This window comes from Oncorhynchus clarkii, chromosome 21, assembly GCF_045791955.1.
Source record: "Oncorhynchus clarkii lewisi isolate Uvic-CL-2024 chromosome 21, UVic_Ocla_1.0, whole genome shotgun sequence".
In the NCBI taxonomy this organism is placed as follows: domain Eukaryota; kingdom Metazoa; phylum Chordata; class Actinopteri; order Salmoniformes; family Salmonidae; genus Oncorhynchus; species Oncorhynchus clarkii.
Window position 1 is genome coordinate 20029828 of NC_092167.1, and position 13310 is coordinate 20043137.

At 43.0% G+C, this 13310-nt stretch overlaps 2 protein-coding genes across 7 annotated transcripts in view; one reads left to right on the forward strand and one right to left on the reverse strand.

Annotated features, from left to right (window-relative positions):
* The window catches only part of LOC139378720 (striatin-interacting protein 1 homolog), a 39535-nt gene extending 30514 nt beyond the window's left edge, over positions 1-9021 (forward strand). For all 6 annotated transcript variants that reach the window (XM_071121156.1, XM_071121158.1, XM_071121157.1 and 3 more), the window contains 11 exons: positions 653-718; positions 858-921; positions 1399-1470; positions 1879-1953; positions 2132-2229; positions 2407-2533; positions 4142-4242; positions 4520-4586; positions 4787-4891; positions 5080-5284; positions 5848-9021. In XM_071121156.1, the coding sequence (XP_070977257.1) occupies positions 653-718; positions 858-921; positions 1399-1470; positions 1879-1953; positions 2132-2229; positions 2407-2533; positions 4142-4242; positions 4520-4586; positions 4787-4891; positions 5080-5284; positions 5848-6101 (1234 nt within the window). In that variant the 3' untranslated portion in view covers positions 6102-9021. The remainder of the gene's footprint in view (positions 1-652; positions 719-857; positions 922-1398; positions 1471-1878; positions 1954-2131; positions 2230-2406; positions 2534-4141; positions 4243-4519; positions 4587-4786; positions 4892-5079; positions 5285-5847) is intronic.
* A 2240-nt stretch (positions 9022-11261) lies between these two features.
* On the reverse strand, positions 11262-13058 carry LOC139378726 (short transmembrane mitochondrial protein 1-like). Its single transcript, XM_071121169.1, has 3 exons — positions 12832-13058; positions 12543-12596; positions 11262-12005 (listed from the first exon to the last, which is right to left on the reverse strand). The coding sequence occupies exons 1-3, from the start codon at positions 12844-12846 to the stop codon at positions 11931-11933; spliced, it is 144 nt and encodes a 47-aa protein (XP_070977270.1). The 5' UTR covers positions 12847-13058; the 3' UTR covers positions 11262-11930.
* Between the last annotated feature and the right edge of the window lie 252 nt (positions 13059-13310).

Genomic DNA, 13310 nt, shown 5'->3' on the forward strand with positions numbered 1-13310 from the left:
AGTGCCCCCTCTGTTCAGGAGAACTCAAAGTAACCCACCTCAGTCACTCATACAGTAACAGCCTGGTCCCCTAGCTCCCCCTCGCAAGATGGCCTCCGTCTACACAGCTATGTGGATAAGTCCGAGAGGGCAGCGGAAGACAGGGGAGGCAAGGAAAGGACGGCCTCGAACCGACCCAGTCTTAGCTCTTATCATCCTCTACTCATTATCTGTAAACTCATGCATTATTCACCCCTGTGTGTGTGTGTGTGTGTGTGTGTGTGTGTGTGTGTGTGTGTGTGTGTGTGTGTGTGTGTGTGTGTGTGTGTGTGTGTGTGTGTGTGTGTGTGTGTGTGTGTGTGCAACCTTGAACCATAGCGTAATGCTGAGATAATTTAGCACGAGGCGGAATTCCAGATCCCAATATCGTACAGAGGCAGCATCGAGCGTGACTGATGAGGCTTTAAGCATGAGATGCATCATCTGCTTAGCAGCCGTATGTCTTTGATCAGTCTGTTTGGATAGTATCGCTACAAGCCCGGGAAGCCAGGTTAGGAAACACAGTAGGTCTAGAAGTGTGATCAGTGAGAAGGTGGATCACAGACTGGGGGTTAGTGAGGGGCAGCAGGCTTCAGGTGATTTGAGATGTCTGTCCGTGTGTGTGTCTCGACAGAGAGAAAGACATCGAGCACTTCTTGGAGACCAGCAGGAACAAGTTCATCGGCTTCACTCTGGGAAAGTGAGTGTCAATATCCCTGTGTACCATCTGAAAGGCTCGCTCCGTGTAGCCCACTGTCATGTGTGGTCATAGTTATTGCAGTGCCAGTGAATGTTCTCTCTCTGTTGCTGTGCTGAGTGGTGTTATGTTTGTTTTCTAGTGACACAGAGACACTAGTCGGTCTTCCTAGACCCATACACGAGAGTGTGAAGACCCTTAAACAGGTAAGGAGAGAAATCAGTCGTATCATTCCTCCTCTATCCTCTCCTCCTCCTCCTCCTCCTCTCAATACCTCCATCCCTCTCTCTCCACCAGGATCGAGTGTTACACTGGCGATGAAGTATTGAAGTTTATTTGACCAGCTAGTCAATATCCCTGGACATTGACATCCCACTTAGAAATCAATTGTGTGTTTCAACTGACTGTGAAACGCCTTTGACACACAGAAGGGCGTTCCTCGGTGTAATCTGTGAAGTCTAATTAACGCCCGTTAAAAGCCTCTTCTGTTTACACATCGGGTGCTGCCTGACAAGTGATAGTCAGAAATACTACAGTATATCGCCATGTTGAAGTTTCATTGAAAAAGTGTGAAGTGGAATAGAATGGAATGGATTGTGGTAATAAAGTGCTTTGCGCTGATTCTCATAGGGCTTTATATCGTATTGTGGTGGAGTATAGGCTAACGCATCATTTCCCTCCAGCACAAATATGTCTCTATAGCCGAGATGCAGATCAAGAGGGAAGAGGAGCTTCAACAGTGCCCCATGACCCTGGTGAGTGACGCTTCTTACTGTTGACTTTATATGAAGTGACAGGAACTCCTCTCTTTGAATGAGTTTAACGCTAGGCTAAAACAAAACTGGACAATGAAGTTGGGGGGCTGGCAATGTTTTGACTCCTAGTTGCACCACACCTCCCCAAAGCATCATGTCTGCTCAATGTCTACATTTATATTTTTAAACTGTCGTGCTTTATTGTTTATGCTGTAAGTGCGTCTTTGCAATGAAACTTTTCGTTTCCATTTTGGCCGGGTCTCTCTTGAAAAATAGATTTTTAATCTCAATGAGACTAACCTGGTCAAATAGAAATCTGACCCTTCATTTTCTAAGTGTTGGAACAGGGCTTTGTGAGTGGAAACAAGATGAGTATATGTGTAACTCATATTGTGTTGTGTTGGTCAGGGAGAAGAGGATGTGGATGAGACACCCACAGAGATCCTGTATCTGGGAATGCTTCCTAACCTGTCTCAGTATGTGGTGAGGACATCTACCATTTATATTCTGCTCAAACAAGACACTTCACATGGCATCGTCTTACTTTGCATCTTGAAAATCATGCCTGCACTGTAGATTTTTACTAAGTGTTTGCTGTCTAGACCTGTCATGTTTGCGAGCTGAGAGGTTGAAAGCTAAAAACCCACGTTGTATTTATCAGATTGCCCTTCTGAAGCTGCTGCTGGCTGCAGCACCTACCTCCAAGGCCAAGACGGACTCCATCAATATACTGGCTGGTGTGCTGCCAGAGGAGATGCCGTGAGTGTAATAGCCTTGTGCCTCTCCTTGTTCCCTCACAGTCATCTTTGCGGTTCAGGCTTAAGTTGGAAATGAATTTAGTTTGTTCAGAAATAAAGTCAATGACTATAGTTTTGTCATGTCAAGGGAAGTTGTTGCTATGAATCACATAAAAGGTGTGTGTGTGTGTGATGGCAGAATCACGGTCCTCCAGAGCATGAAGCTGGGTATTGACGTGAACAGACACAAGGAGATCATTGTCAAGGCCATCTCTGCACTTCTGCTCCTGCTGCTCAAGCACCTGAAACTCAATCACATCTACCAAGTAAGCCACCTACCACCACATTCTGTCTTTCTTTCTCTCTACCTCTCTCTCTCTTTCTCTGTTTCCCACCTTTCCAGCCTCACACACCAGGTCACCTCTATCTCTTGCTCTCCATCCCTTCCTCTCTCCCCCTCTCCTCCACCCCTTCAGGTCTGCCGCTGCTCTCATATCTCTTCCAGTGGTGTAGTGGAGGGCAAGTAAACGCAGTTTAACCATTTTTGCAGAAAAATGCATTGAAAGTATAGAAAACATGACTTTTTTCACCACGACCTGGTGATCAGTTTACCCAACTATTTTTTTTTTAACCCCTACATCACTGGTCCCCCCCCACACACCTTTCACACCCTCACACACTAGGTCAGCCTCCACTCTCTCTCTTCTCCCAGCCCTCCACATTCACCACCACATTTCTCTCTCTTTATCTCCTCTCCCTGCCCCCACCCCTTTGGCTCCTGGCAGCCTATAGACAGATCCTGCACTGGAATGAGAGGCACACAGTCAAAGGTTCATACGTCTCCCCGCACGAAGAGAAGGCGATGGATAGAGGGAGGCAGAATAGAGAGAGGAGAAATACCATCAGACAAGAAATGGGCACATAGCAGCACCATACATCTTCCAAAATGCAAAAGCTGAGCTCCCTCCAAAATCTGCTCTTGTAAAGGATTATAATTGCGATTTCTGGAGGCGATTAGCTTAGTTTATCTTCTTCCTACTACTGCTTCTCTCTGAGAGGAGCGAGTGTGTCTCTCTTCAGCACACAAAATCACTCTCCTTAAAAAAGGGATTGGTTCAATATTTACTGTTTGGCAGCGCCACCACTAGTGATAGGTAGGTCCTCTTCACAGAGAAATGGAGCATCTGCTCTTTTGTGAATAGTGTGCTTATACCTGGCTGCATCCCATACCTTGCAGCAGGTCAGGACTATTCTGTCAAATCCTACATGAACAAGGAGCATAGTTCCCCATTTTTAAAAGGATGATAGATGAAACATAGCTGGATGTAAAATTATAGTAGCGCCATCTACTGCCCAAAATGATTACTTTCACTCTTATTTCCCACTACCAGCTGTCAAAATGAAGCTTATTACAAAGACGTATTAATGCAACTGCAGAACCCAGCTGAGTGAAAGGGTTTGAGTCTGCCTATGGCTCCTATCCTGCTGGCTCTTAGGCGGCCGTGGCGCAGCGCTGAGTAACTTTAGGGAGCGCAGATTGGCTAAATCCTCTTATTGGAACCCCCGTCGTGAGAGTGGAGAGGGGTTGTCATTTCAGAGTGTCTTTTACACCCCAAAAATCGGACGATGGAATGCTTTGAATTCATAATCATACAGCAGTAATAGTACTTGTGCTAATAAAATGTGGTCTTGAACATTCTTTTGATGATAGTAAACGATTCCATAGAATGAATACAAGAGGAGGAATTGGTCTTTTCCTGAACTCCGCAGGCTGCTCATAAAATATGAATTTTTCCTTATTAGGAATTAAAGGGCTATCGTGAATTAGTGCTTTATCTGGTCCTCCATGGTTCCTGTGCACTAAAGACAGTCAGTGACTTTGCAGTGACCTTGTACTTCCTGTCTCTCTCTCTCTCTCCCCCCCCCCCCCCCAGTTTGAGATTGTCTCTCAACACCTGGTGTTCGCTAACTGCATCCCACTCATCCTCAAGTTCTTCAACCAGAACATCCTGTCTTACATCAGTGCCAAAAACAGGTAGGACTCGCTGACTACCACTTAGTTTCTGCCACAATGCCAGAGGTGCATCTGCACCCACATAAAGGCATGGCTTCCGTCTGCCAGGTATGTGTTTCCTGCTCATAAAAGACGTGGAGGTGCCAAAACACAAGGGGTTCAGGTGTGGATGGTAAAATGTGTCTCTCAATGACAGGTGTAACACCACTGTTGACAGAAAGATGGGCTGTAAATAATCTTGTGTGTGTGTGTGTGTGTGTGTGTGTGTGTGTGATCTCTCTGTGGGCTCTCATTGTAGTATATGTGTGCTGGACTTCCCTCACTGTGTGGTCCACGAGATGCCTGAGCTCACGGCTGAGAGCTTGGTGAGTCCAGATCACAAACCCATGTGTTTACATCAGACTGTTCGAATGTTAAAGACCTGGCTATAGGCTTATCTGTTGGCTGTGATTAGACACTGGCCGTGTCCGGCTACCCCGTCCTAAATAGTAGGCCGTTATATACAGTATGTGTTCTTTGTGGGCGTTTCAATTCTCCTAACCCTTTCTTTTTCCTGTGATTGTAGGAAGCTGGAGACCGTAATCAGTTCTGCTGGCGTAATCTCTTCTCCTGCATCAACCTGCTGAGGATCCTCAACAAGCTGACTAAGTGGAAACACTCCAGGACCATGGTGAGAGAGACCTGAATAATGTGTCCCTTATTCAGTGCCCACTTGTAGAACCTATCAGATCCTTTCAGATCTACAAGAGTGGATCTAGGGTGTACAGGCTAGCGGACCGTTTTGAAGTCAAAGACTTGTGTCGGGACACTTTTGAGATGCACTGTGTCCTTCCCTTCCACCACCTCCTCCTCTCTCAGATGCTGGTGGTGTTCAAGTCTGCTCCCATCCTGAAGAGGGCGCTGAAGGTCAAACAGGCCATGATGCAGCTGTATGTCCTCAAGCTGCTCAAGATCCAGACCAAGTACCTGGGCCGCCAGTGGAGGAAGAGCAACATGAAGACCATGTCAGCCATCTACCAGAAAGTACGACACAGGCTCAATGACGACTGGGCCTATGGCAACGGTAAGATGCAAATAAACGTTTGAACGCATACCTGAAGTCAAGTCTTAATTCACTGGTGTGTAGGAGATGTGAAAGCTATGCAACGAATCAGAATGTGATGTTGAATGTGAATGTAACGATGTAGGTACATACTATATGCCTTTGATTAGGATCTCCGTAACTGAAAGTCCAATCACCCAACTACTGTAAGATAGCCGGTCGCTAGGCCGGTATCTGTTGCCATAGTAACCAAACCAGGAGCCAGTTAGAGGTGAGAGGCCCTCAGAGAAAAAGAGACGACCTGTCCGTCATCACGTCTCAGGTTCTATTCTCAATGGACCAGATAGACTGAGAGAGATCCCTTGGTCCCTCAAGTCCCTCTGCTGAAAATTGCAATCCTAGACTTGACTCTTTTCTCTGTATTGATTGATTATTGAGGTCTAGCTGTCCTTTAACAACAGTATAACGTGTGTATTCCAAACAGAACATTGACAGAGACAATAGAAAGGGTTATGTGGTGCTGTTCATCAAGTTAATAGACCTGCGAATAAAACTCTGCTGCTAATTGTTCTTTTGTCCTCCAGATATCGACGCGCGGCCGTGGGACTTCCAGGCGGAGGAGTGCGCCCTGAGGGAGAGCATCGAGAGGTTCAACAGCCGTCGCTACGACAAGAACCCGAACGGCGAGTTCGCCCCGGTGGACAACTGCCTGCAAAGCGTTCTGGGCCAGCGTGTTGAGCTGCCGGAGGACTTCCACTACAGCTATGAAATGTGGCTGGAGAGAGAGGTGTTTTCACAGCCTATCCAATGGGAGGGTCTACTACAACAGGCCCGGTGAGGGGGGAGGACACGCATACCAGGGACACAAGCCTACGAGTACTGTGATCTTCATGTAAATATGTGGCAGAAATAGAACATCTGTTTTGTAATCACCTGTATCCATGCAGAAATTGTACAGTAACGGTATAGACAGTAATAATGATGTCATGGCAACTTGGCAGGAGCAGGCTCTTACAGTACAACTATGTGGAATACTGTGATTATTCTGTAAGTCACGACAACCAATCCAACCACTATGTCCACTATAACTATAACCACCAGTACATTTTTCCTCACTCAATTTGGTTCGTCTCTGTGCTTTGTGGAATAATTAATTTTATATCCATGGCATGTCCTCTTTTTTTTTATGAAGATGTACATTTGAAGTACTGGCACTATGTTTAGTTTATGTTGTAATGTTTTACATGTGTATTTATTCATGATCGCAGCCATTATGTTTCCGTATGTAAATCTCATAGCTGCAGATGATATTGTGGGTGATATTTCTAGAAAGAAAATGCCTATTTGTAAAGAAAGTACTGTGTATTAACAGGCGAACGATTAAGTACCTTACTGTGATTGTTTTCAATTCAAATAGCAAAGGGGAATTTCTCAAGCAAGAATTTAGCCAGGACTGTCTGGAGTTGGTCTGAGTAGAGAGGGGGAAATGAGCTGTTATTGGTAGACAGGTTTTGAACTAATTTACCCCGCCTGTGGATGTCACCAAGCAGACCAAAACTCCATCCTACCAAAACAGGAAGAAACAGTTACATTTAAAGGGCATTATCATCATTTTCACAATTTCACAGTATTATTCCAACCTCCGTGTGGAAATATATATAAAACACAGGAAAAACACGTTTTTGGGAGAATTTAACATTTCCCCTTTCTAGATGAATAGTATTTTAATTTGTGTAATCACAAACAGATATTCCTGTAAGTCATTGATCAACTAGATTCAGCTGCGGGATGATTTTTAAAACTTCTTCAGCGGATGGTCAGGGTGCCGAAACATAATTACAAATCATTTGTAGACATAAAAAAAACACAGTATTTTACAAAGATAATAAACGTGCTTACATTTGTACAAGATCACATCTCTCTATTATGCGTGGGAATACTTGGCAAACAGATTTCCAAAATGAAGTAACTTGGACCTGATTTCCTGGTGTTTTTCATGTCTAACAATGAGAAAAAATAAGAACTTGGAGGGGCAAATAAAATCTCCCGCTGTCCAAATTCGGCCCACGGCCAGCCAGTGGGGGAACCCTGCAGTTAGTAGTATGTGGTAGTTCATTTTATGTTTATAAAGGTCTGTGAAGCCTTACGCCAGATAGAGAGAAAATAAAGGATAAGGACACAGGCGAAACTTTTGAGGCTAAGCTGAAGGGTTTGACCAGGGATTTGGAGGCTTGAGGGGGTTCATCGGCCCAGCGTGGGGAGGCCGTCTCTGGGTAAATCGATGGCAGTGTCCCTGACTCCCTTCACTCTCTGTCCTCCCAAATGTGTCATGGCTGTCTTGGTTTAGCCCTCAGTCCACCTCCCAACTTCCACAGAGCAGCACGGCAGCCAACCTTGAATAACCGCACAACGACTGAAGGGCTACAAGTGTCCTTGTGAGGCTATGCTCTCCCTCGCTGAATACACAGTAGTTGTCACACAATGTTGTTGATTTTTATGAGATCTGTTGTCTCGTCAATTTATTTCACTGTAAAGTAGAACTACCCTGGACTGTCAAGGCCAGTACGTATTCTCTGGTGAGTGTTCTGTGACTTTCTCTCAAGAGTATGGAACATTCTCTGATGACACAAGCACATAAGACATGATCATGGTCACTTTTTCCTACTATCTAGTGTAGACTTTAGTGTCTCTCTCTCTAGAGAATTTGTGTAGGCGGTGGAGATGTACTTGGTTGTATTATCTTTGTACTGAACAATGATTGTGTAACTGAATTGTGCTTCTTCAAGGAAACTAAGTCTGCATGGCTGCAGTTTTATCTTTCTGTTTGAATGTGTCCTATTTAAAAGTGTATTCTGAAATTTGATACAATATTTCAAAATGTGACTTGTTAAAATTCTGTTTTTAGAACACATATTCAAAATGTACTCTCACTCATCATTTGGTATATGTAGGGTATTTTGGTAAATGCACCTACATTATTGTCTATTGAGTCAGCACAATCTGGAGTATGTCTCAAAAGTCATGTCAAGTTTGTCCCACACAGATGAAGAGAAAGGCATTTGACCTTTTTAGTTCTGGGTTTTCTTGAATGCAAAATATATATTTTTTAAATAACTGCTTATCTTGAGGTTCTCAGGTTTTCAGTATGTACAATAATTCTAAAGTTCAGGTTGTACAACTATGGCTTCCTCCTCACTACCTATACAGTATGTAAGCATGAATGCAACTGGTGGACTTGCAATAACATGGTAATAACAATCTAAGCATTGAAAAGTAGTCTACACTTGGATTGGCACAAACAGTAACCCAACACGATGTTGATCATTTCTTTACACTTTTTTTCAGAAACCCTAACCTCATGTGACAAAGTAATGAGTGGCAGTTTTGATTAGGAATGAATGCCTTACTCAGAGCACCTCTCATTCAAAACAACGCAATATCTCTTTTTCTACCTGATATTGTACAATCACTGGAAATACTTTACAGTACATGTATGTATGCATGTTTGTTGAGTTCTGGCACAGTTGGAGGAAGTGTTCCTAGATGTGTTTTGCAGTGTTTGGATATTTCTATTTGTGTTTTTGTCATACTTTTATAGTTGACTGTAATAATAATATTGATTTTGTTCAGGGGTATGTACAATCACTGTCCTGTACAGAGGCATTATTCTGTTGAAAGACATATCAGAGTTGAAACTTGTAAAATATTTCTGTCCTTCATATTCTGTATTTTCTAAATAAAGAGATCACTGGTTTTAATTTGTATACATTTATTATGGATAATGTTTATGAAGTCTACACTCTAGCCCTTTTTTACAACCTATTCAGGATAGTATTGTCTGACTTATGTGCATTCCACACAAGGTTTCCGTGGAGATCAGGTAGTGTGAGAATACGTGATGATTTATTTTTATTTTTTTTATCCCAAACTTAAAAAGGTTAGCAAAATTGTCCCCTCCCCCATTTGGTATAGGTCTACTTATTGATTTTGAATAAGGAATGGTGTTTGGTAATTTAACATTCATAATGCCAGGAGATAATCAGATCACCATGGTGATGAAAACAAATTATTTGTGGGAGACAAAGGACGTGATACAACTGTCATGCCCAGCAGCACAGAGGTGGGGGACAACCTTTTAAAAGTGGCTGCCTATTCAAACACCAAGAACAAGCCTTGTGTCTACAACCACAGGATACAAACACATTGGGTTTCATCTCTGCCGGACTTTTACGCCGAAAGGTTGGTAAGGGTAACTATTTCTATTAGAATTCTAGGTTATTTCAATACTTGTGTGTGATTTCATTTGACATAAAAATAGCTTTCACTTGTTCACAAAAACCTGCAACGTAAGGTTTGGGATGCATCCTGTACTTAAAGTAAAAGTAACCTATTTGTGTGATGTCTCTGATGTTTCCAGGTTTCTTCGTTGACACATTTTCAGAGAACGAACAATCTCACAAATTATACAGGAGAGGAATGTCCACACAATAGAGCAGTAACTTTGATGCAGTTGTTGCATACATTGATCACTGGTCAAGGGTGCAGTGTAAAGCAAGTAGCATACATTACTAAAACATACTGCTTCACATGAACTTTTCCATGTTATCTATAGTGATTATCAAATGTTTGGTCCACAGCCTACACAATCAAGAAAGAAAAAAACAGAATCTAGAAAGTGGCAGGCCTGCCAAAAAGGCTGAGACTAGGTCATCCAAGAAGAGATCAGTCAGTGCCAAAGACACCAAGTTAGAAGTGGACATTCTCAGTCCAGCAGCCATGCAGAATGTTTACTACATTTCAAACAATGCAGTTGATTGGAGTTCTGAGGCTTTGGATGGCCTGAGTCAACAAAAAAGAAAATAGGAGGAATGAAGAGCAAGAAAACAAAAAGGGATTCTACCATAAACCTTGCCAAGACCAAAACAAACATTATAGTTTAGTACGGGCTCTACTCTATCCGCATGGCGGAAATCCAGCTTTACAGCGCGACATAAATGTAAAGGCAATGTTCCCGATCAGTGGAGGCTGCTGAGGGGAGGGTAGCTCATAGTAAGGAATGAAACGTTTTAACACCATTCCAGACAGTATGAGCCCTAAGCAGTCTCCACTGGTCCCGATTTAGCAGACTGCATTCATGCTAAACGCTGCTTATTTTGGCTAAATGGGAAATTAGCTTTACGTTGCAGAATCTGTAACACTTCAGTTTAACAGATTGAATAGAGTCCCAATTATAATGTAGATTTTAGTTTATCTATTCTGTTCAAATTTAAAATATCATTTTGGTGACATCTGGTGGATTGGTTGTGACTTACAGAGAAGAGGGGAACAAAAACATGGAACTATGTTGACCTCTGCTGGCATACCATACCCAGATGCTCTCAAGAAAAACATAGCTGTGACGCGGGTGAAGAATGCTTCTCTGGATAATGGAGGTTAAGCATAAACATGGCAAGTTATAATAACTGCCCTACAAAATAGGGCCTCACGTGTGGCGCAGAGGTCTAAGGCACTGTTAGCTGTGCCACTAGAAAACCTAGTTTGTCACCGGGAGAACAATTGGGCGGAGTCCGGGTTAGGGGAGGGTTTGGCCGGCAGGGATGTTACTGTCCTATCGCGTACTAGCAACTCCTGTGGCAGGCCGCTAAGCACGCTAACACGGATGCCGAGTGTACGTACGTACGGTGCTTCCTCCAACACATTGATGCGGCTGGCTTCTGGGTTAAGCGGGCGTTGTGTCAAGAAGCGGTGCGGCTTGTTTGGGTTGTTTCAGAGGACGCAGGGCTCTCGGACCTTCGCCTCTCCCGAGTCCGTACGGGAGTTGCAGCGATGGGACAGGACGGTAAACTACCAATTGGATACTATGAAATTTGGAAGAAAAAAGCGGAAAAAAAGGCCCTACAAAATACATTTTACTGGATGGTGATGAAGTATTGAGTTAGTGTTATCAAGCAAGGGACCTATCTTATGTGATGTAACACCTTTCAATTTGACACAGAACCAACATCAGCAAATGTATTAATGCAGGTTTAACAGATTTAGTCACATCCGAATTAGGTCTACGATGTTAGAGAACAGCACTTAGCTTAGAATAGACGCCAAACAATGCAATTTACACGAGTGACTCATTCTCAATTCCATAACACCCACAGAAATAAAATCCATAGAACAGGCCTCCCAGTTTTATTCTAGATAACATCACTCAAAAGCAGTAACTGCACTGTTTAGTTGGCAAAAATGACAAACGTATATTGTAAAAATGCCATGTTTAGACTTGATATAAATGCAATTGCCAGTACCCCACCCAAAGGCCTGCCCTGCCCAGCTGCTTGCGAGGATAAGGCCAAGGTTTCTGAAGTTTATTAGATCCCACAGCAGTTAGTCATCTTCGCATATCCACTCATAAATAGAACCCTCATAATATTATCTTAAAAATTTAGCTAAGTACTTTAATAATACAAACAAAAAAATAACACTGGACCAGCCCAGGCACTGTAAAAACCCTGATTAAGAGAATCATTTTTACAATTTATTCCTCTGCCCGTGTAACCTTAGATTAAATTAGATGAAAAAAAATATATGTCCTTTGCAGTGTGCATTTTGTTGTTCCAATAGTCCCCATCTCTTCAATCTGCCTCTGATCAACATGGATCGAAAGAAACACTCTTCTTTAATCTGCTGGAGGTTTCTTCTTTGCCGCCACATCCTTCTTGAAGGCTTCTATCTTTTTGGATATGTTGGGGACCTTAAACAGAGGTGGAGTAATCAGAGAAGAGTGCCAAAAAATAAAAAGTTCAATGACATAGGCCTATTGTGTTATGCAAAAACACAGGGGAACCATTGACACTGACTGATATCTATAGTGGGTTGTTCCCTAGCGGACTAAACTCCACGGTGAAGGAAATTCCTGATGACACTGCCAATGGAGTGGAGCCGAAACCAGACTTGGTGGAATTGAGCGCTGACCAAGGTCAATACTCTATATATATATATATATATATATGTCGCCAATATATATAAATGTCGCCAATTGAACGTCAACAAGGAACAGTTGGTGGTTGTATTTGATTAACGTTTATTGAAAAAAGTATAGATTTCAGCAAAAGAAAGGCACGCAACTACATAGGTACACGGTAGGCGTTTCATAATGTTTATTTTTAATTTTTAAGTAATTGACCTTGTCGATGTAGTTAAGACTCCACAAAGCCTGGTCACTGCTCCACTCGGTTGGTAACGTTAGTGGAGTTTAGTCCGCGGCGCTAGTTGCTCCTCTTAGCAGTACCTCGTAGTTTTGAGCGAGGTACATCCCAACAACGTTTCCCAAAGTAAACCCAGCCTGCAAGATTAGAAATAAAAATGGTTATTCCATACGGAATACATGCTGTTGTTTTTACTAGATAGGTCAGCAGCAATAACAATGCATAGTTATGATAGTTAGCACACAGCATAGTTATGATGGCTAGCACACAGCATAGTTATGATAGCTAGCACACAGCATAGTTATGATAGCTAGCTACAATAGCCCAGCAGGAAGTTTGCAATATATCGTTGTCATTTCGATATCAACTCACCAGGAACTGTAGCATTGTCGTGCCTAACGAAGGAGACAATATTTTATGTATTTTAGCAATCCAGTTGGCAGTTTCAAAGTTCGGTCGAACCAGCTAGCAATATCATCAACAGTGTATAATGCGCATGTCATGTCGCCCTCAAAAAAAGCATTTATTGGCCACAACCCGTGTACAAGGTTTCTGTCATCTACGCGGATGCTGTGTGGTCAAAACAGTTCTTATTCGGTGGGGTTTATCGGCGGATGGCATCCAACGTTATGGTGCATTACCTCCACCTACTGGAGGTACTGGAGACCGCACCCGATTAGCCACCGGGAGAAACTAAATTCTACCTGCCAGCTCCGTTGCTCTTAAAAAAAAAGACTACATATAATGACGTTCTACTCAATATACTTTTAAAACGAATTTCCTGTATCCCCTTCGCCCTCATAGTAGATCTCAGCCTCCCGATTTCCCTTTGATACTGCCCACACTGTAGC

Bases quoted from the DNA above. Each gene is read 5' to 3' on its own strand.
- LOC139378726 (XM_071121169.1), bottom strand. The intron at 12,006-12,542 runs GTACTGCTAAGA...CCTCTGTTTAAG, and splicing joins ACCTCGCTCAAAACTACGAG to GTCCCCAACATATCCAAAAA.